The sequence below is a fragment of the Mustelus asterias genome, chromosome 5, assembly GCF_964213995.1.
Source record: "Mustelus asterias chromosome 5, sMusAst1.hap1.1, whole genome shotgun sequence".
NCBI lineage: Eukaryota > Metazoa > Chordata > Chondrichthyes > Carcharhiniformes > Triakidae > Mustelus > Mustelus asterias.
In genome coordinates, this window is record NC_135805.1 from 84,299,627 (window position 1) to 84,323,629 (window position 24,003).

The 24,003-nt window shown below is 43.4% G+C and overlaps 2 protein-coding genes across 6 annotated transcripts in view; both read right to left on the reverse strand.

The window, feature by feature from the left end:
* Window positions 1–24,003, reverse strand: part of LOC144493660 (cerebral cavernous malformations protein 2 homolog) — a 440,921-nt gene that overhangs the window by 159,707 nt on the left and 257,211 nt on the right. The window lies entirely within an intron of this gene.
* LOC144493652 (proto-oncogene tyrosine-protein kinase LCK-like) overlaps window positions 1–24,003 on the reverse strand; it is a 106,593-nt gene that overhangs the window by 42,670 nt on the left and 39,920 nt on the right. For all 5 annotated transcript variants that reach the window (XM_078212938.1, XM_078212934.1, XM_078212937.1 and 2 more), the window contains exons 4-8: window positions 20,974–21,064; window positions 17,244–17,342; window positions 11,971–12,074; window positions 6,561–6,710; window positions 6,323–6,475 (exon numbers count right to left, since the gene is read on the reverse strand). In XM_078212938.1, the coding sequence (XP_078069064.1) occupies window positions 6,323–6,475; window positions 6,561–6,710; window positions 11,971–12,074; window positions 17,244–17,342; window positions 20,974–21,064 (597 nt within the window). The remainder of the gene's footprint in view (window positions 1–6,322; window positions 6,476–6,560; window positions 6,711–11,970; window positions 12,075–17,243; window positions 17,343–20,973; window positions 21,065–24,003) is intronic.

Here is a 24,003-nt window from a genome sequence, read left to right on the forward strand (position 1 = left end):
CAGTAACTTAAGTATAATTAAAAACCAATTGAATTCATGTATTAAAAAGATTATTCCTACATTTCTCTCTATTTAATAACATTTTAATAAGTACAGCCAAAAGGAATGGCAATATTGCCAATAACAATGATTTTCTATGACGTAAATACCTCCACTAAAATCAGATTAAGAAATTTGAATTTGTTGTTGAGCGCTGGGAGTGAGCTCTACAGAAGGCTAAAAATCATGACCACCGGGCTGGAATTGTGTGGCCATTCAAACCAGCGGGATCCTCTGCTCCTTACTGTGTTTACCCCAGTCCAACGCCGGCATCTCCACATCATGCCTGCCACAGTGAACAGAGCTTTGACTGAGCAACAAATTCGCTGTCCTCACTTGCAGCGCTGGCGGGGCAGGAACAGCTGTAAAATTCCAGCCCTGATTTTCAAAGGATAACACGGTGGAAGGGACTAATTCAACATTTTCAGGATTAAAATAAAAGCTCAGGGCTTGATTTTGTGCTGAGGGTGGGATTCCTCCACTTAGCCAGTTGATTTTTCAGGTGACAGTCCTCTGATTAGCAGGAGACGGGACTTCCCATCGTCTCCAAGAGGAAGTGAGGCGCATGGAGCTGTCAGCCAAACGGAGCAGGCCAACAGCTCTGTATGCCAGTGGAGCAGTGGCCGCTGCTGATCCTGTAGCTAGAGCAAGGCGGTGGCATTCAGCGATAGAGCTAGAGATTGAGGTAAGTCTTGAATCGTGCTGGGGCCAAGCTGACGGGCCCCCAAAAAGGGGGAGTGGGAGGAATGTTGGACAGGAGGGGAGGGGGGTGGGTTGCTGGAGAAAGATAGACATGGCAAGGCAAAACGGTGGGAGGGGGCTCTCCAATTGTCACAATGGGCCTGGGAAGGAGGCTTCCCTCCACATCATTGACCAGCAGCCTGCAGGGTTCACAGGGTTAAATCTGCCAGGCTACTCATTGGATGTAGGCCTCTTATTCCACCTGTTATATTGGAGGAGCAGCAGCAGGAGCAGACCCTTAGTTGGGCATCAATTGCCCACTCAAGGGTCTCGATGGGGCCACGGACAGATGATCCACCCAATGCCAGACCTGCCACCTGTAAAACTGTGGCTAGGTGGACTGGTGGCAGGTTTGCCACTAGCTCTATCTTACAGGTCCATGCACCTATCTCCCTGCCCGTGGGCGATCTGTAAACTCTGGCCCTCAGATTCCACTGACGCGTTAAAGTATTTTTTAAATTAATGGTGTATACAGAAGACTTGAGGAAACAGAAACTTCCCTCAGAAAGTAGTGTCCAGATTCAAACTTACTAAGGGTGTAATCACACCAGAAGTATGAAAAAGGAAGTGGCTTCACACTGATGTTAATCTGAGTTTAAAGGTTGAGTAATTCAGGTCAGCGAACAGTAAGCAACGTGTTTTTTATGAACAAACTATGGGGCGATTCTTCCATCCTGCTGCGCTGGTTTTTTAGCGATGCAAGGGGTACCTGTGAACGTTCGCACACCGCTAGCGTCTCCCAGTGCGGATTTCTGGCATGGTCTGCTCGGCACTGGAAATCGGCGGGAAGGTGGGGCTAGCATTAAATGATATTTCAAATATTATTAACGGGCCTGGGACAGAATTCTCTGAGCCTGCCAGAGATCTGGCACGACAAAGGGGTTGCGGGGGGTGGGGGGCGGGGGGTGGTGGGTGGGGGGGGGGACAGGAGATCGGGGCGGGCAAGGACGAGATGGGACGGGGCGGGGGGTGTCGAGGCTGGCCCGGGAGTGATTGGAGGGGGGGGGCCGCCGCAATCGGGGCCATGGGGTAGTTGGAGAGGGCAGCACTGCGGGGGTTCTGGGCTGGTCAGCGATCGAGCTGGCCAGCAGAGGATGCTGACAGTTCGAGGCCAATGCACAGAGGGCCGCTGGTTTCAGTCTCTCCAGCGTGAATAGGACCTGCCCCCTGAAATTTAATGATATTCAGCTGGTGGCCTCTGCAGTGCACAGAGTGTGGGAGATTCTAGTGTGAACCCCCACTGAAAAAACCAGCGTGAATTACTCCTGTTTTCCCACAAATTCAACACTTAGAATTTTTTGGGGAGAATTCCACCCTATTAACTAATTTAAATGCAGGATATCAATGGACAAATAAATAAAATAAACTGGAGACTCGACAACAGGTTATGTTTCAGGATTGCAGTTTGTGTGAGATTGTGGACATAAACTGCCTGGATCCCCACCTCTGCATGAAATATCTGTCTTCAGTCACTCTGGCTCAGAATCCTTGGGAGGGAAATTATTTTGCAGCAGAGGTGCGACACAGACTACGTTGATAGCCCAGTGTGCTGTCCACCTCTAGGGAATTGAGATACATCAGCATAGTGCCATAGAGTCATAGAGGTTTACAGCATGGAAACAGGCCCTTTGGCCCAACTTGTCCATGCCGCCCTTTTTTTTTTAAACCCTTAAACTAGTCCCAACTGCCTGTATTTGTCCCATATCCCTCCATACCCATGTAACTATCTAAATGCTTTTTAAAAGATAAAATTGTACCCGCCTCTACTACTACCTCTGGCAGCTTGTTCCAGACACTCACCACCCTCTTGTGTGAAAAAATTGTCCCCCTGGACACTTTTGTATCTCTCCCCTCTCACCTTAAACCTATGCCCTCTAGTTTTAGACTCCCCTACCTTTGGGAAAAAATATTGACTATCTACCTTGTCTATGCCCCTCATTATTTTATAGACCTCTATAAGGTCACCCCTCAGCCTCCTACGCTCCAGAGAGAAAAGTCCCAGTCTATTCAGCCTCTCCTCATAACTCAATCCATCAAGTCCCAGTAGCATCCTAGTAAATCTTTTCTGCACTCTTTCTAGTTTAATAATATCCTTTCTATAATAGGGTGACCAGAATTGCACACAGTATTCCAAGTGTGGCCTCACCAATGTCTTGTACAACTTTAACAAGATGTCCCATCTCCTGTATTCAATGTTCTGACTGGTGAAACCAAGCATGCCGAATGCCTTCTTCACCACTCTGTCCACCTGTGACTCCACTTTCAAGGAGCTATGAGCATGTACCCCTAGATCTCTTTGTTCTGTAACTCTCCCCAACACCCTACCATTAACTGGTTCAATCTACCAAAATGCATTACCTCACATTTGTCTAAATTAAACTCCATCTGCCATTCGTCAGCCCAATTGATCAAGATCCCGTTGCAATTGGAGATAACTTTCTTCACTGTCCACTATGCCACCAATCTTGGTGTCATCTGCAAACTTACTAACCATGCCCCCTATATTCTCATCCAAATCATTAATATAAATGACAAATAACAGTAGGCTCAGCACTGATCCCTGAGGCACATCGCTGGTCACAGGCCTCCGGTTTGAAAAACAACTCTCTACAACCATCCTCTGGCTTCTGTCAAGAAGCCAATTTTGTATCCATTTAGATACTTCACACTGGATCCCGTAAGATTTAATTTTATGCAACAGCCTACCATGCGGTACCTTGTCAAAGGCCTTGCTAAAGTCCATGTAGACAACATCAACTGCACTGCCCTCATCTGCCTTCTTGGTTACCCCTTCAGAAAAACTCAATTAAATAATTTGTGAGACGTGATTTTCCACTCACAAAGCCACTTCAACATTAACTCATTTATTTTCAATTGAGTGTGAATTAGAGACGTTTGCCATATTTTAAAGGGTTCAAGGGACAAACATTGAGGCTGAAGGGCCCCCAATTTCCCTCTGCCAACCCACTTACCAGTTTGCTGGTATTTTCCTACCTCATGGCCATTTTTGGACAGGCAAGGAGGGGTGGGCGGAAGAGGTGGGCGACAGTGTGATTGGTGATGGCTAGATATTTAGGCAACCTAAAGGACCCATTAAGGCCACTCTACTGACGTTGACTGTGCCCCTTCCCCCTATTGAGGCCAAAGCCCGGCTAATGGATGGATGCAACTTTCTGGTAGGAAAATGGGACCTGCACTCCATCCTAAAATGGAGACGAGAATAGAGGGTTATATTGAGACTTAGATAAGGAAGGATAGGAGGCAACTCGAGTGAAGCCGAAATGCTGGCAGGGACTGGTTGAGCTAAACTGCCTGCCTCTGAGCTGTATATTCTATGTAATTCTATGAAAAAAGTGTAAATTGCGGTACGGTGGCACAGTGGTTAGCACTGCTACCTCACAGTGCCAGGGACCTGGATTCGATTCCCGGCTTGGGTCACCGTCTGTGCGAAGCCTGCACGTTCTCCCTGTGTCTGCTTGGGTTTCCTCCGGGTGCTCCGGTTTCCTCCCACAGTCCGAAAGATCTGCTGTTTAGGTGCATTGGCTATGCTAAATTCTCCCTCAGTGTACCCGGACAGGCGTCGGAGTATGGCAACTAGGGGATTTTCACAGTAAATTCATTGCAGTGTTAATGTAAGCCTACTTGTGACACTAATAAATAAACTTTAAACTTTAAATTGAAGCCTGAATTTTTGCAACAATGTTGAGCTTCTCCATTGATGTGAAGATGGCTCTGAAGCCCACATCGGTAAGTCCCAATGCGGCACCTACCATTTTTGCAGCGGGAGGAATGGACATGGTTTCCAAATTGCACAATCATGGTTCATAGAGATAGCTGCCCATATAAAATAGCAGCTGCCTCCAGTCATCTCTTCATGAGCTATGAGTGGGAAACATTACAACATGTGGTTACCAAGAATCTATCTACCTCATGGCAAATGCGTAGATGCCATGAGCTAGCATGGATGGGGCATGGGGAGTGTGTGAGGGGTGAGGGGAGGGATTGCTCAAGGTCAGGACTGGAGGGCAGATTTTGTTTGATTTATTTTTAAAAAATCTTAGACAAGGTGCTGGTGTACCAAGATAACCTTCGCCCAGCCAGTCTCCACACCCGGCAACCCCCTCAATGTTTGTGTGGTGTTCTGCTTTGATTCCCACAACTGCTGGCTCCCTTGAAACAAAAAGCCAATGCTTTGGGACGCATTCTCTCATGTCAGGTTTGTGGAGCTGGGGAAAGGTCCCAACTCTGTGCTCCAACCTGGGAGCAAACATTTGGGTCCAAGTGTCCAGGCACTTACAACTGTACAGTGAAGTGAAATCAGATTCCAATTTTAGGGTAATGCCCCACACTGGATTTATGTTGTATTTACATTGCAACTGTAGTACTGAAATACAGCAAAGTTGTTCCATGCTGATGCTATAATGATAGTGTGGATGTACTGTAAGATACTTTTGTGCATATTTCCAGAAATGGAGCCCACCATAAAGTGCCTGAATTCTGCCTTTTAAAAAGTTCACATCCCATCTTAATCACTGCTATACCAGAGCTCAATCACTTCAATATGGTCCTTTTAAAGAAGCATCAAGCAGGAACACAGAAATATAGAAACTAGAAGTAGGAGTAGGCCATTTGGCCCTTCGAGCCTGATAATGGTTGATCATCAAATTCAATATCCTGACCCCTCTTCCTCCCATATCCCTTGATTCCTTTAGCCCCAAGAGATATATCTATTTTTTTCTTGAAATCAGATGCTTTGGTCTCAACTACTTTCTGTGGTAGTGAATTCCACACATTCACCACCCTCTGGGTGAAGAAGTTTCTCCTCACCTCAGTTCTAAAAGAGTTATCCCTTATCCTCAAGCTATGACCTCTAGTTCTGGACACCCCCACCATTTGGACCATCTTTCTGAATCTACCCTGTCTAACCCTGTTAGAATTTTATAAGTTTTTATGAGATCCCCTCTCACTCTTCTAAACTCCAGTGAATATAATCCTAATCAACTTAGTCCCTCCTCATATGACAGAGGAGATGTGGTTGTCCTTGGAGGACAACTCAGAATCTGTTCTCTATCTCAGTCATCCATTGGAACAAGCTTTAGCTTTGTTACATCTCACAGATGACTGGAATCGGCTAAAAACAAGAGAGTGTAAATATATTTCTTACTGAATGCATTGGCAAAATAAACAGCATGTAGAATAATTTGTACCAATTTCCATCTGCTTTGAGCCTGCAGAACACTTATGGCAAGTCTCTGTCAAATTGGCACTGCCTGCATATTCCCAGGGGTTTCCATGACACAGACATCGCTTGTGTCTGGAATAAGTATTGTGCGGATAAGGAGGGAAAGACATCAACATGGCCACACCATTGCACTTTCCTGGCAAAGGCATAGCAGTGAAGCAGGAGCTGCTCCAAGGAAATTCCTGACCACTGCATGTCAAAACAATAGGGGTTCAACCACAAAGCTCAGTTCCCCATTAAAAACTGGTACTGGTTTTGTAGATTTGCTTGTCAATAAATCCTATTGCTTTCACTACTTACCCAGCCAAACCTCTCCAAACTGTCCAGCACCCAGTTTATTTAACATCTTCAGGGATTCTCTTGGGATTTCCCACTCATCTGGCCACCATGGCTTCTGAGGAGTCAGCATTGGACATGGCTTAATCAGACGTTGGCACAATCCATCGGAATTTTCTGAAGAAATAATATTGGTGGTCATTCATTTAAGACCATCCTGTATTAGAATGAAATTTGTGCATCATTGGCTGCATGTACTTACTTGCATAGTATAAAACAAGTTTTTGTAAAGAGGGGAATGTGGCTCTGGGAGTGATATAATAACCACCATTGTCAAGGGTTCTAATCTTGTAGTGCTTCACTATTTCTCCATGTTTCGAGTCATTGTCCTTCACGGAAAGTGAAAAGGCACCTACACAAGACAGCAAAAGAATAGTTAAACCTTTAGTAAGTCAAATGTGATTAAATAAACAATAGCATTTTGGCATAACAAATTCCTGTCTTCACATTGGGGATACCCTCCATCATGTTGTGTGGCACTGCCACCGTACTAAATGAGGTAGATTTTGAACAGATCTAACACCTCAAGATTGGGCATCCATGAGGCACTGTGGGCCAACAGCAGCAGCAGAATTGTACTCAACCATAAAATGTAACCTCATCGTCAGGCATATCACCCACTCTACCATGACCACCAAGCCAGGAAGTCAACCCTGATTCAATGAAAAATGCAGGAGGGCATGCCAGGAGAAACATCAGGAATACCTTAAAATGAGGTGTTAACCAGGTGAAGCTACAAAACAGGATGACTTGCTCGCTAGACAGAATAAGTGGCAAGGTAGGCAGAGCTAAGCGATTCCACAAACAATGGGTTAGATCTAAGCTCTGCAGTCCTGCTCATCCAGCCATGAATGGTGGTGAACAATTAAACAACCCACAGGAGGAGGAGGCTAAAGAGATGCTGTTCAGCCACAGAGATCATTTACGCTTGTAGGGGAAAGGGGGTGGGATGTGACACACACATGATGGAAACTTAAACTCAGTAGGGCCATTTGAACTCAGTACTGCGTTCAAACAGACCTATTTTTTGCTGCAGCAGAAGCCTTGTCTCTTGAAGGGTGGATAAGGTACATAGAACTGCCAAGCTGTCCAGATATTTAGGTGGCAAGCTCTAATTGAAATGAAGCTTCCTGTCTGTGTCTAAGTGGTGGAAAAAACGGTTCTAACAGTTTCAGTGGCTGACGTACCCATCAGAGTGATCATTGTAGCATTACTAATAGCTGCCTGCTTGCAAAACCTATTATTATCACAGTGGGGTTTTGGGGGGGGACAGCTATTGTAAGTTCACAGTTTGATTAACAGCTCAAAGAGGTTATTAAAGTATTAGCTGTCTTTAATGTGAACTTATGAACACAGGTGTTTTTTATAAAGGATTAAGTACTTAAGAGCATTTAAAATATTCAATGTACTTTAGAGAGTGAGCGCTATATAAGTTCTGAAGTTCTCTTTAGAACTTTATTTAATTTCATATAATTTCATTTCATGGCTCCTGAGGTGCCTCAGGGTGGATACTGAATGAGTTGGCATAAGAACATAAGAAATAGGAGCAGGAGTAGGCCATCTAGCCCCTCGAGCCTGCCCCGCCATTCAATAAGATCATGGCTGATCTGACGTGGATCAGTACCACTTACCCGCCTGATCCCCATAACCCTTAATTCCCTTACCGATCAGGAATCCATCCATCCGCGCTTTAAACATATTCAGCGAGGTAGCCTCCACCACCTCAGTGGGCAGAGAATTCCAGAGATTCACCACCCTCTGGGAGAAGAAGTTCCTCCTCAACTCTGTCTTAAACCGACCCCCCTTTATTTTGAGGCTGTGTCCTCTAGTTTTAACTTCCTTACTAAGTGGAAAGAATCTCTCCGCCTCCACCCTATCCAGCCCCTGCATTATCTTATAAGTCTCCATAAGATCCCCCCTCATCCTTCTAAACTCCAACGAGTACAAACCCAATCTCCTCAGCCTCTCCTCATAATCCAAACCCCTCATCTCCGGTATCAACCTGGTGAACCTTCTCTGCACTCCCTCCAATGCCAATATATCCTTCCTCATATAAGGGGACCAATACTGCACACAGTATTCCAGCTGTGGCCTCACCAATGCCCTGTACAGGTGCATCAAGACATCCCTGCTTTTATATTCTATCCCCCTCGCGATATAGGCCAACATCCCATTTGCCTTCTTGTTCACCTGTTGTACCTGCAGACTGGGCTTTTGCGTCTCATGCACAAGGACCCCCAGGTCCCTTTGCACGGTAGCATGTTTTAATTTGTTTCCATTGAGATAGTAATCCCATTTGTTATTATTTCCTCCAAAGTGTATAACCTCGCATTTCTCAACGTTATACTCCATTTGCCATATCCTCGCCCACTCACTCAGCCTGTCCAAATCTCTCTGCAGATCTTCTCCGTCCTCCACACGATTCACTTTTCCACTTATCTTTGTGTCGTCTGCAAACTTCGTTACCCTACACTCCGTCCCCTCCTCCAGATCATTTATATAAATGGTAAATAGTTGCGGCCCGAGTACCGATCCCTGCGGCACGCCACTAGTTACCTTCCTCCAACCGGAAAAACACCCATTTATTCCGACTCTTTGCTTCCTGTCGGATAGCCAGTCCCCAATCCACTTTAACACACTACCCCCAACTCCGTGTGCCCTAATCTTCTTCAGCAGCCTTTTATGGGGCACCTTATCAAACGCCTTTTGGAAATCCAAAAACACCGCATCCACCGGTTCTCCTCCATCAACCGCCCTAGTCACATCTTCATAAAAATCCAACATGTTCGTCAAGCACGACTTTCCCCTCATGAATCCATGCTGCGTCTGATTGATCGAACCATTTCTATCCAGATGCCCTGCTATCTCCTCTTTAATAATGGATTCCAGCATTTTCCCTACTACAGACGTTAAGCTGACCGGCCTATAGTTACCCGCCTTTTGTCTCCTTCCTTTTTTAAACAGCGGCGTAACATTAGCCGTTTTCCAATCAACCGGCACTACCCCAGAATGCAACGAGTTTTGATAAATAATCACTAACGCATCCACTATTACCTCTGCCATTTCTTTCAATACCCTGGGATGCATTCCATCCGGACCCGGGGACTTGTCCACCTTCAGTCCCATTAGTCTACCCAGCACTGCCTCTCTGGTAACATTAATTGTATTAAGTATTTCTCCTGCTGCCAACCCTCTATCGTTAATATTTGGCAAACTATTTGTGTCCTCCACCGTGAAGACCGACACAAAAAACTTATTTAAAGACTCAGCCATATCCTCATTTCCCACTATTAACTCCCCCCTCTCGTCCTCCAAGGGTCCAACATTCACTCTAGCCACTCTATTCCTTTTTATATATTTATAAAAACTTTTACTATCATTTTTTATATTAATTGCTAGCCTAGCTTCATAGTCTATCCTTCCTTTCTTTATCGCTTTCTTAGTCTCTCTTTGTTGTTTCTTAAATTTTTCCCAATCACTTGTTTCTCCACTATTTTTGGCCACTCTGTACGCAGCTGTTTTTATTTTAATACTCTCCTTTATTTCCTTCGTTATCCACGGCTGGTTCTCCCTTTTCTTACAATCCTTGTTTTTTGCTGGAATATATTTTTGCTGAGAACTGAAAAGGATCTCCTTAAAAATCCTCCACTGTTCCTCAGCTATCCTACCTGCCAGCCTGCTCTCCCAGTCTACCTTAGCCAATTCATCCCTCATCCTATCATATTTCCCTCTGTTCAAACAGAGGACACTGGTTTGGGACCAAACTTTCTCCTCTTCCATCTGAATCAGAAATTCGACCATATTGTGGTCACTAGACCCAAGAGGGTCCTTCACAATAAGATCCTTAATTCTACCTACCTCGTTACACAATACCAGATCCAAAATAGCTCGTTCCCTCGTCGGTTCCGTAACATGCTGTTCAAGGAAACTATCCCGAAAGCATTCTAAGAACTCTTCCTCCATTCCACCCTTACCGACTTGAGTCTGCCAGTCAATGTGCATGTTGAAGTCCCCCATGATTATTGCCGTTCCGTTTTTACACGCATCCCTTATCTGCTTGTTTATAGCCCTCCCTACCTCAACATCATTATTTGGGGGCCTATATACCACATCTACTAGTGTCTTTCTCCCTCTACTATTCCTCATCTCTACCCATAATGATTCCACGTTTTGTTCCTCAGAGCCTATGGCATGGAGGGTGTAAGGGCAAAGGGTGATGGTGGATGGCATGGATTGGCACGAGTTGGCATTAAGTTGGCATGGGGACTATAAAGGGACATTAGGAATGGATGGGAAGCATGGGTTGGCATGCAGAGCATGAAGGGCCATTGGAATGGGTAGGGGCACAGGTTACCATGTGCTAGCATATATGGGGAATGAGTGCAGGGTTGAGGGGGTCTGAGAAGTGTACAGTGGCACAGTGGTTAGCACTGCTGCCTCACAGTGCCAAGGACCCTGGTTTGATTCCATTTGTGTGGAGTTTGCAAGTTCTCCCCGTGTCTGTGTCGGTTTCCTCCGGGTGCTCCGGTTTCTTCCCACAGTCCAAAGATGTGCAGTGTAGCTGGACTGGCCATGCTAAATTGTCCCTTAGTGTCCCAAGATGTGTAGGTTAGGTGAATTAATGTGCGGGAATAGGGGGTCGGGGTGGGCCTGGGTAAGATGATCTTTCGGAAAGTTGATGCAGGCTCGATGGGCCAACCTTCTCACTGTAGGGATTCTGTGATGATGAGATATGATGCCTGGAGGGCCTGATGTACAAGAAGACAAATGGGACAATGTCCCAGAAAAATGAGGTGGGTCTTTTAAGCTACCTCAGCACTTGGCAGTCCCTGTGGCTGCCTCCAATCTACATCCGATGCAGGCTAACCCAACTCCATCTCAGACTTTCAGAGTGAAAATTGTGCCACTCAGGGCACTTGTTCGTGAGATGAATGTGCTGAACTGGGGGAGTGATTGCGTAACTCAACCTACCAGCCTCGGGAGTGAAAATCTACCGATCATTGATCACCGTTGTAATGTAGAAAATGACCAGCTAATGTTGCACATAGCAAGGCCCACAACAGCAGCTCACTTCTGTGTACCAGAACATGAATCCACAAGCTGTTGACTGAGGTAAAACTGCTACAACAAAACCAAAATTGACTGCTTAAAATAACAACATAGTGAGAGTTAACATTCTTGTAGCTCCCCAAATACAACAGAAAGTGAAAATATTATTTACTAAATTTATTTAAAAACTCGCTTCTTTTAATTATTAAAGATGTATAAAATGCTTAGTTCTCAATAAATCCCTAACCATTCCAACCTAAAGATGTAATTTTTTTAGCAATTATTCAAAACAGAAAGATAGAAAATTCGAGAAATAAAAAGGTCCCAGATGAAAACTTCACTCATCTTTCAAACCTTTCTAACACTTTTTATTTTTTACTTCAGTTTGAATCTAGAATTTTCTATTTTACCCAGCAAAGTATCAAGGGTGAGATATGACATTTTTAATACTATATCCGAGGACATACTTTTCCATTGAGTCACTTGCTGACTTGACACAAAGTAAATGTCACATTGTAAAATTTCACATGCATCTATGCAAAGCACATTGATAAATTGCCAACCTTTATTAGTTTCACTCTCTCGGATTAGAAAAGTTCCTAACTTATTGCCTGGTGTTAACAGTTGCCTCTCAGCATCTTTGCGGGTTATTTCTCTGAAGAACCATCTGAAAATTAGTAAACAGGAAACCATTAATGCATGTTTAGCTTAACTCAGTTGAAAACAACCTCCTCTTGATGTCTATTGCACTGAGAAAAACTCACCATGTGGATTCAGACATCATTGAACTAACTTCATTTCTTGATTGAAGACATTATTGAACATAACTTCAGAGAGGGCAATGTCACAAAATGCTCAGATTTTGCAATATACTACACTCCCTCCACACTTAAAACAAAACTTGTACACTAAAATGGTCCATTTACATAATTTCACATTATACAATATGACTAAAACAACATCAAAAATGCCTAAAATTTAACAGGTTGGATTGCATACTTCTTGCTTCTCAAATCACAGTTGAAACATACATAACTAACACTGCCAGAGTAGTTTACATGTAAAAATATTTTTTTCCTTAACACCAGTATGTATTTAACTAAAATCTCATCATTTGACAAGAAATAATGAAAAGAACAATTTCCTTTTTCCTTCCTTACTTTCAGTTCACCCATCTGATTTTTTATTTCTTTTGTCTGGATATCTTCTTCCACTTCCATTGAATCTGTTCTCTCGATATTGCTGAATGTGTCAAAACCTGAACCTTCACTTGCACCATCAGCTCTGATTAATAGTCGGGATGGTGACAATGATTAATTTGGCATAATCAAACACCCTGACTGCCCTTGCTTTACCGATGGATTCTGTGTTACCGGCGAACTTTGATTTTTTTGTGACTTTCACTGTCTTTCCGACATTCACTTTGGCTGTAGCAGCCAGCAAATGGCTGCTAGGGAACTGCCAGTCAATAGCATCAGGAAATGATGGGCACCCAATCGACACAGAGGGGCAGGCCGTAACCCAGAAGAAGGTCTTTAACTCTCTTAGTCTATGCAGAAGGCTGAGAGAATGGAGCCAGGAGATGTGGAGGGCCCTAGACCAAGGACAGCCCCAAAGGTTCAGCAAGGACTCTCTGCTAGCCCATCGCCAGTCTGTAAGTGATATGCAGGAGGTCCTCATGCTCGCAGAGGGGAAGGAGAGACCACCTAGACAGACAAGAGCAGGCTGGACAGAGGTCGCATTAGAGGTCAGCAGCCTTGGAGTTGTCCAGCAAATCTAGCTGCAGTGCTGTAAAAGGCTCAGTGACCTTCTGTGAGCTCCAAGGGTGTGTGTCATCATTCGTAAGATGTGGATCCATTAAGGGATTGTTTTGCATGTTGCCCAAGTGTTGATACTGGAGATGAGGAGGTTAGCTTATGAGGAGAGCTTGAGTAAATTGGACCTGTACTCGTTGGAGTTTAGAAGGCTGAGGGGAGATCTTATAGAGACATATAAGATAATGAAGGGGCTCGACAGGGTAGAGGCAGAGAGATTCTTTCCACTTAGAAAGGAAACAAGAACCAGAGGACACAGCCTCAAAATAAGGGGGAGTCAGTTTAGGACAGAGTTGAGGAGGAACTTCTTCTCTCAGAGGGTAGTGAATCTCTGGAATTCTCTGCCCATTGAAGCAGTGGAGGCTACCTCGTTGAATATGTTTAAGTCACAGGGAGATAGATTTCTGATCAATAAGGGAATTAAGGGTTATGGGGAGCGGGCGGGTAAGTGGAACTAAACCACTAACAGATCAGCTATGATCTTATTGAATGGCGGGGCAGGCTCGAGGGGCTAGATGGCCTACTCCTGCTCCTATTTCTTATGTTCTTATGTAAGGTTGCATGATGCAAATGTGCCACTCTGCATGGCAATGGGGGTTATGAGGTGGGTGCGGGGGGAGGGGGGGGGGGGTTGGGCAAAATGCCACACCTGTTAGCTGGTAAAGATCCCAGAATAAAGTGTGCAACTCACAAAGTTACCAATGGCCACACTTTTGAAAGCGAGATTGTAGTACAGCATTAACATTACAATCTCCTTTATTTGCAGGGGAAGCACACAATGCCCGAGAAAGGAGAAGGAACAGAAGCGATGTGGCAAATGTCTCCACACTGACCTATCAAGAAGGAGCTTCTGGAGTTGCCTGCCAACCAATGGAGCTGGGCCTTGGGTCAAGGTGGATTGGAGAGAGGCCCAGGCTGCTGAGATATCAAGGACACATTTGTATAATTTCAGCAAACACTACTGAAGGAGCTGGCAGGGGAGGGTTCTTGGATCTGGCAGGAGGTAGCATGAGTAGTGTGTGACTTTGAAGATTTACTGACATCAAGGAGGAAGGAAGTGCCTCTGTGTTGAATAGCATAATGATCTAATACTGAGTCATATCTCCCAGTAGCTCATGGATTTACAATATTGAAGAGCATCTCAGTAAACATACCTAAAAGGTTGAGGATGACCATAGCTCAGTTTTTGGTTTACCAAAGTGCAAGTTTGCATAAGGCATAGGCTTAAGCTTACAAAGTATCTGCTGTACATTGTCCTTTATCTTGACCTCAGCCTTGTGATGCCTAATTTTATCAATTGGTCTGCCTTTCTCAAAGACCACATTGCATTCTCTTAGACCTTCCTCAATGACAGACGTACTCTTACTGGTCCTTACTGTAAATAACTCTGTCCTGTTTAACCGTGTCTGAAGCCAATTCAACTCCCAGTGCAAACTCATTCTTTGTCATGCCATCTCACCACCTCAAAAGCAGCTGGCCCTATCATGGTGAGGAAAACATTTACTTTATCTTCATCTCCCATTGTATTTGCTTCCAGCCAACTGTGTGACCTTCATTTGTACATTTGTAATTAGAGTAGTCCTCTTGGTTACGGTTGAAGCCCCCCCATCCCTAAGTATGCCTTTAGTGCCGTTTTCCTGACAAATATATATCGTGCTGACTCACTGAATGTGCACATGGAGTTTCCACAAAATCTACTTTAAGACTTCAAAATTGTGTCATAATTTTCTTCAACCCTTGCTTTCTCAAATGAAATGTAAAATAAAATTCCATCCCATCTTGTTGCCGTCTTCTTTCAGTTGTGTATCACTGATGAGAAAAAACGCACCATGAGGATTCACAGCAGGCAGCCATTATTAAACTATACATTTACACCTCCCCAACAGAGAAAGAAATATAACAAAATGCTCGGCTCTTGCATTATCTTATCTATACTAGGAAATGAAGGGTTCAGACGCTACTTCAAGATTTTATGCTTATAATCTAGGCTGACACACCAGCACAGCACTGTTGGGAGAGACATTCTTTTGAGCCCTTTCTGCCTGTTTAGACGGACTTTACCCATGTCACTATTTTCGAAGAGTACGCTGATCAATAGTTTTTAGATATCTGTATTATTGCTGCACACAAAATGGCTGCCACATTTCCTCCAGTGATTGCATATCAAAATTAATTTAGTTACTTTTGGATATTTCTGAGGGGCATAATTAGATACTTTGTAATCTTAAATCTACCAGCTTAGATTTTAACATCCATTATAACCGTTCACTGAAAGCCATTCTAACTTTCCATTTCAAGTATTTTAATATACTTAAAATCTCTTATTTTATATAATTCGACTCAGCAAAGCTCCCTAACTAGATTGCTGCTAGCATGATTAAAAAGGGCTCTTTCCTTTTGAACAAAAAAATGTTTCTGTACGATGAAAGAATGCGTTTAGTAACATTAACATTATGGCGGCACAGTGGTTAGCCCTGCTGCCTCTCAGTACCTGGGACCTGAGTTCGATTCCTGGCTTGGGTCACTGTCTGTGTGGAGTTTGCATGTTTTCCCCATGTCTGCATGAGTTTCCTCCGGGTGCTCCGGTTTCCTCCCACCATCCAACGATGTACAGGCTTTTAACATGTTAAGTCTTTGCTAATGTTACTAGACACATTCTTTCTCTCTTGGTGTTTTAATGAAGGCACAGTTAAACACCTAAATCTTTTCGACAATTCACAACCACATATTTAGGTTTGATTTATACAGTAGGAGGCAACTTGCAAATGCTATACCTTGTACTTACACTGAGATCGATTAAAATTTCTAAACAGATTCCACGAAAGATCTTTACGCTTAGCAATGATCTATGTTGATGAGATGATGCCAGGGAAGCAGGTTACTGCTTTGCGTTGTGCATATTAAAGTTCCACCATTCAAGGAATAATTCCATTGCTTCATCACAAAGAATTGGAAAATATTTGCAATACAGCAACAGGCCACTGTTCCATTGGGGCCTCCTCCCACCTACTTCTACTAACCCTATCAACATACTCCTCCATTCCTTTCTCCTTTGTGTGTTTATCCAGCTTCCCCTTATGCATCCATGCTGAAGATCTCAACTATTCCCTGCAGTACTGACTTCTATATCCTAACCACTCCCTGGTATCACACATTGTGCAAACGATATGTCCATGTGATAAACTTGCACATAGTCAAATGCGTGTAAGTGCATTTACAGTTCAGCCACAACTACAGTTCTGACAAACAATATCTGCCCAAAGCAATTAATTTATCATTTCTCATATACCTGCTGTGGTTTCCTAATATCTTCTACTTTCATTTTGGTCAACTTCTATTCTTGTTAGACTGCACATAAATAGAAGAAAAGTATCTGTGGCACATCATATATCTGTGGGCAGCATGGTGGTGGCACAGTGGTTAGCACTGCTGCCTCACAGCGCCAGTGGCCTAGGTTCAATTCTGGCCTCGGGTGACTGTCTATGTGGAGCTTGCACGTTCTCCCCATGTCTGCGTGAGTTTCCTCCAGGTGCACCAGTTTTCTCCCATGGTCCAAAGATGTGCAGGTTAAGTGGATTAGCCATGCTAATTTGCCCCTTAGTGTCCCAAACTGTGCAGATTAGATGAATTAGCCATGGTAAATGCGTGAGATTATAGGGATAGGGCAGGGGGTGGGCCTGGGTAAGATGCTCTTTCGGAGAGTCTGTGCAGACTCGATGGGCCAAATGGCTCTTCTGCACTGTAGGGATTCTATAATTCTATCAGAGGTAATGTATAAATGATGAGACTGAACTGGAAACTCAAAAACAATAAAGCAAGCTGTGACAAATGTAAATATTCAAATTTCACGGCTTCATAGATCTATCTTCTAACGATAATGCTTATAGGAAATTATAAATAACTACCTTTAATGATTATTGCTGTAACATTTTGGACCAAGAATGGAACCAGTAATACAGAATAAAAACATGGAGCAGTAACACTCCACCACAGGAACTGATGATAAAATTTGAAAGATTTACTTTTCCACTTCTAACGAAGCCACTCTTGCCAAAAAGTTACTGGGAACAAATCCTTCTTCTCCGGAAATCAATGACCTTGTCTTCCACCAGTCTCCTTCTCTGGAAAAAAAAGTGAGAAAAATTAAATCACTTTTGGGATTATTATGAAAATATTGCTGTGACTGATATTAGAATCATAGAATCCTATAGTGCAGAAGGAGGCCATTCAGCCCATTGAGTCTGATGTTGTTCCAGCCATGTTTAGCACCACATGTTTTCTTGCTGTTGCAGTGGAGAATCAGGTTTGGGTGGTCTTTGGGATGCAAACCAGTTTCACTCTGGCCTCCAGCGGGTGGCTTGATCTGGCATGGCAGGCACCAATGGAAGATCCCTGCAGGAAATTTGCACCGGCTTAAAATCGATTTGTGAACCATCTGCCGAATTCACTCCCCTCCCACCTGCCATTGAACCTGCCGGCAGTGGAGTGTGAGAATTCAGCCCATAGATTCTAGCATAGAAATGTTCGTAGAAAAATACATAAATGGATATAATCCAACTTTCATTAATGATCTAATTAATTACTTATTCATCCACTGCAGAGTAATTGAAGAACTCCTAATAATCATCTGTTGTTGGTCATTTTTACTTAACAATGCTAGTGGTTTAGCTCAGTTGGCTCAGACAGCTGCTTCGTGGTGCAAAGTGACGCCAACACTGTGGGTTCAATTCCCATACCGGAATGAGATTATTCATGAGGCCCCTCCTTCTCAAACTTGCTCCTTGCCTGAGGTGTGATGATCCTCAGTTTCAACCAGTCAGCCTATGATCACAATCCCACCCAGGCCCTATTGCCTTATGCATTTACCGTAGCTAGTCCCCCTGGCACTAAGGGGCAATTTAGCATGGCCAAACCATCTAACCTGCACACTTTTGGATTATCGATTATTCATCTATAAAATTATTGTTGGTATTATATAATGATGTTAGCATTTCCCCCATTTGTATCAGGTACCTTATTGCAACTTTTGCGAAACGAATCCTCCAGGATATCTTTTAAAATATGAAGTAAACATTTGGGGCATATTTGTGCCATAATTTTTATCTCTGTTCTTCAAAGCTCCCAAGATAAGGAAAGCTCCAATTCCACTTGACTCAGTTAAGACTGTTTTGTACACTGTGGCTTTGTGAAATTTATCATGTGAAATAAATCAATTTTTGCACAGGTGGCCTCTTGAAGTCAGCACCAAACATCACCATTTCTTTTTTTTTCTAAATACAGTATAGCTTTTTATATTTAGTATCTCAGCAGTCAAATCTTCTGGGTACTTCAGCTGCACAAGGACACTAAAACAGTAACAAGTCAATAGTTTAGGATAAGTAAAAACATCTTTTGAAAAGCGGCCTGGGATTTAGATTTCATTTTACTAGGATTTAGTTTGGCTACTTAACTTGACCTTTTTTTAAAAAAGAGACTATATTCTACAGGCTAACAAGGTTAAGTGCCATTTTGTACTAATAGTTTAGATAAAAAAGCCATTTTGTGATTTGAACACTTTTTGCCAAACTATGCAATATTTTAGTATACTAACCTCTAGTGAGGTAAAGGTCCCTGTAGTCCCAGATGATCATAGGCTGACTGGTTGAAACTGAGGATCACCACACCTCAGGCAAGGGGCAAGTTTGAGAAGGAGGGGCCTCATGAATAATCTCATTCCGGTATGGGAATTGAACCCACAGTGTTGGTGTCACTTTGCACCATGAAGCAGCTGTCTTAGCCAACTGAGCTAAACCACTAGCATTGTTAAGTAAAAATGACCAACAACAGATGATTATTAGGAGTACCTCAATTACTCTGCAGTGGATGAATAAGTAATTAATTAGATAGTTAATGAATGTTGAATTATATCCATTTCTGTATTTTTCTACGAACATTTCTATGCTAGAATCTATGGGCTGAATTCTCACACTCCACTGCCGGCAGGTTCAATGGCAGGTGGGAGGGGAGTGAATTCGGCAGATGGTTCACAAATCGATTTTACGCTGGTGCAAATTTCCCGCAGGGATCTTCCATTGGTGCCTGCCATGCCAGATCAGGCCACCCGCTGGAGGCCAGAGTGAAACTGGTTTGCATCCAAAGACCACCCAAACCCGATTCTCCACTGCGACAGCAAGAAAACATGTTGGTGCTAAACTTGGCTGGAACAACATGGCATCCAGATGTTGGACTCATCTGAATAATGTCTGGGGCTGTCTCTGGAATGCAGGATGGAGGCCACCTGCAACCCGGGTGAGGACAGCATCGACAGGTGGATCTTCCAGAGTTGGTCTTGAGGAGGTTCATCTTCCAGGTTCAAGAATGTTTCTGCATATCCATCCACTATCTCAGTAGGTCCATCTGCTTTCTTTAATAATAGGTCAGGGACATTGGGCGCATTTTCAATATAGCGCCCGGATATGATAGCGGACTACAAAGGATCAGACTTGCACCGCCATAATGTATGGCACAAAAACCCTGGAACACCAGAGCAGTGGGTGGGGCGGGGGGGGGGGGGGGGGGTAGCATCCGCAGGTGGATCTTCCAGACTCGGTGGCCTCAGAATGTTCCTGGTGATACATCTTCTTTCTCAAGAGCTCCATCCTCTGACCTCAGCATGCTTCTGGAAATCTATCTTCACTTTCAGTGGGTCCATGATCTTTCTTCAATAGTGAGGCGATGATGTTGGGCGCTTTTTCAATATGGCGCCCAGATAGTACAGCAGACAAGCGCTATCAGGTTTAATCTGACTGACATGATATAACGGTGGCGAGGGGGGAGTTTCTATTCTGGGGGGAACATACAGCAGGGGAAGCCCTTTAATAATATTATAATTTATTGAAATGAGGTTCCTGACTTTTGTGGGAGGGAACCTCATTCCGTCACCAGCGAGATTTTGCCCCCACATCACTGATTGTGCTCGTGACAGATGCGGGTGCAAAATTCTACCCTGTGGGATTGTTATCATAATTGAAGAAAAATCACACAACTATAAAATGAGTTTAATAAGAGATTCTTCAGCGATAGTTATGGTTTAGTATTTTGTTAATAACTCAGTTACATCTCATGAACAAGATGAATATTTTCAGGGGATTTTTATTTATTTTATTTATTAGTGTCACAAAGTAGGCTTACATTAACACTGCAATGAAGTTACTGTGAAAGTATAAAAATATATTAAAATCATAAATGAGAAATAACAGTGGACCCAGCACTGATCCCTGAGGCATACCGCTGGTCACAGGTCTTTAGCAGCAGTGTCAATAGTATAATGATTTCTATAGCTTGCTGTCTGTGGGATCTTCAACAATACACTATGTGGAGGATTGGGAATCACAGTCAGCAGCTTCTGTTCTTGTGTATATTACGTTGCATGTGCTGATGGCAGAAGTTGCTGTCAGTTTCACAGTTACAACGATAGCAGGGCTGACAGCTTTGCCATCATTACAACTGCCAAATCTGGATTGATATTTCTCACCAATTGCACTGTACAAATACTGCGCCCATAACTAATGCAGCAACATTAACTTCCACCATTCATACTTTATGCTGGTAGGTCTTCACATTGTTTGAAGTGGCCTATATTAAAAAGGTTAAGGATTGGCGTCCTTATCATTGTCTCCTTCATTATCCAAGACAAATTAAGGATTACATTTCAGAGGCTTGAGAAGCAATTGTTTCTATTTAACCATAAAAGAAACAATTACATTTACTTACTCGGCTAGTACAATCAGTTGTTCACCTTTCTTAAATCCCAGGTCACGTTCACTTGTTGGTTCATAGTCGTACAATGCTACAACTCTCTTCTCTGCTGGAAGAAAGGTCATCAAAAAATGAGTTTTGTTGAGCTGCGAAAGGTTTGCTGATAGTATGGTAAACACTCTAATATCCAATTTGTTAAGAAAAGTGTTTTGTCTTTTATTTTTAATCACTACTCCAGTCTTAACTCTCAGTTTCTGCAAACTGCTTTTACTTGCAAAAAATACCTTTGGATTGACAGCTTGAAAATTTTGTGGTGTTGAGTTAATAAAATGACAACAAACATCACACTTCTAACATCCAAACGTGAAAAAAAAATTGTAGGCATTCAGTTTAGAAAGGAGGAGTACCTATTAGGCCACTATTATTGGCAACTTGACAACTGAGTGCATTATTAAACCATTTCCCCTCAGCTGAATTACAATAACATTTATATCCAACTTGTGCCTTTTTGGTGTAGGTTCAATAGCTGTGCATGTTTTTTCACCCCACATACTTCCTTTCTTCTCTAATTTATTTATTCATCTTATGCACAGATGTCAGCCCAAAGACTTGAGAAACATAAGAACATAGGAGGAGTAGGCCACTCAGCCCATCAAGCCTGCTCTGCCATTCAATATGATCATGGCTGATCATAGAATCCCTACAATGCAGAAGGAGGCCATTTGGTCCATCGAGCCTGCACTGACAACAATCCCACACAGGCCCTATCCCTGTAGCCCCACACATTTACTCTCCTAATCCCCCTAACAGTAAGGGACAATTTCCCATGGCCAATCAATCTAAGCTACACATCTTTGGACTGTTCACAAGGATGATCCCTGGAATGAAGAGCTTGTCATATGAGGAACAGTTGAGGTCTGGGTCTGTACTCATTGGAGTTTAGAAGGATGAGGTGGGATCTTATTGAAACTTACAGGATACTGCGAGGCCTGGATGGAGTGGACGTGGAGAGGATGTTTCCACTAGTAGGAAAAACTAGAACCAATGGGTACAACCTCAGGCTTAAGGGATGATCCTTTAAAACAGAGATGTGGAGGAATTTCTTCAGCCTGAGAGTGGTGAATCTGTGGAACTCTTTGCCGCAGAAGGCTGTGGAGGCCAGGTCATTGAGTGTCTTTAATACAGAGATAGATAGCTTCTTGATTAATAAGGTGATATGGGGTTATGGGGAAAAGGCAGGAGAATGGGGATGAGAAAAGTATCAGCCATGATTGAATGGTGGAGCAGACTCAATGGGCTGAGTGGCCTAATTCTGCTCCTATGTTTTATGGACTGGGAGGAAACTGGAGCACCCGGGGGAAACCCACGCAGACATGGGGAGAACGTGCAGACTCCAAACAGTCACTCAAGGCCGGAATTGACCTCAGGTCCCTGGAGCTGTGAGGCAGCATCACTTACCACTGTGCCACCATGCTGCCCCTTCATCCACTTCAATGGCTATTTCCCCCACACTTTCCCATATCCTTTTACGTCACTGATACTTGGAAATCTGTTAATCTCTGCTTTAGACATCATCAATGACTGAGCTTCCACAGCCCACTTTGTTTCATTTGAACTTTTTTTACTAATTCGTGGGACATGAACGTCACTGGCTGGTCAGCATTTATTGCCCATCCCGAGTTAGTCGAGAGTCAACCACATTGCTGTGCTTCTGGAGTCGCATGTATGCCAGATCAGGTAAGGACAGCAGATTTCTTTCCTGAAAGGACATTAGTGAACCAGATGGGTTTTTCCAACAATCGACAATGGTTTTATGGTCTTTGGTAGATTCTTAACTCCTCAATTTTTTATTGAATTCAAATTCCACCATCTGCCCTTGCGGGATTCAAACTCAGGTCGCCAGAACATTAGCTGAGGATTAATAGTGTAGCGATAATACCACTAGGCCATTGTGTCCCCATAGATAGATTATCAGGACATATCCTCTAGTCCTAGCATCAGAGCAGCAGAATCTAAGCATACCACTTCAGGCAGGGTTTTTTTGGTCTTAACCCTGAGTTATTGGTCACCGCATTAAGTTTGCCAAAGGATGGGGAGGGGGGGCTTGGACATGAAGAAGCCTTGAGCTTCACATTTATAATTTAAGGGATATAGCCACCTAAAGATAAAATCCTTTTTGAAGAGACAGAAAGGTTCTGCACGTTGGCCAAAATGGCGACATAGCCCCATGCACTGGTACAAGTGAAGCGGCCTTCAAACAGATCTAATTTTCATTACTGAGATTTCTGAAATACAATTTCTTATCAACTCATGCACCGCCCCCACCCTGCCGCCCCCCCCCCCCCCGCCTCCCCCCCCCCCCCTTCTACCAGCCTTTGCCCTTATACGCACCAGATAAACTCACCCAGCATTCAGCATGGGCAGATCTCTGAAACCATGGTGAGGTGAAATGAAAGGTCTAAATGTCTATTGCTGACTTCACTATATTTAACAAATGCACTCTCATTGATAAGATTTAAATCCCTTTGAGTATCTAATCCCTTATAAAACAAAAAATCCCTCAAGTACTTAATCCCTTATGAAAATAAACATTTGTATTTAGATCTGCTGCTCTGATGCTAGGACTAGAGGACATGTCCTGATAATCTATCTATGGGGACACAATGGTCTAGTGGTACTATCGCTACACTATTAATCCTCAGCTAATGTTTTGGCGACCTGAGTTTGAATCCCGCAAGGGCAGATGGTGGAATTTGAATTTCATGGGTTTAGACATTTGAGAAAAAGGTCTAAAGCTGTCAGAGCTATTTGGAAAGTTAAAGTATCCTTTGGAAGAGGTAAGGTACCCTTCAGAGGTCAGGTGCCCCTTTGTGATTGTCAAGAATGTCCAATAATAGTTGGTAAGCTCTGAGGAACTGTGAAGCTAGTCATTCAAATCCCCAAGCCCTTTAAATCTTTGGTAAAAAGTTGACAAAGTCAGTGCTTGCTATTTCACTGTTTATTCGCATATGGATTAGTGCCACTTGATGCTTCCACAAGTGGAAT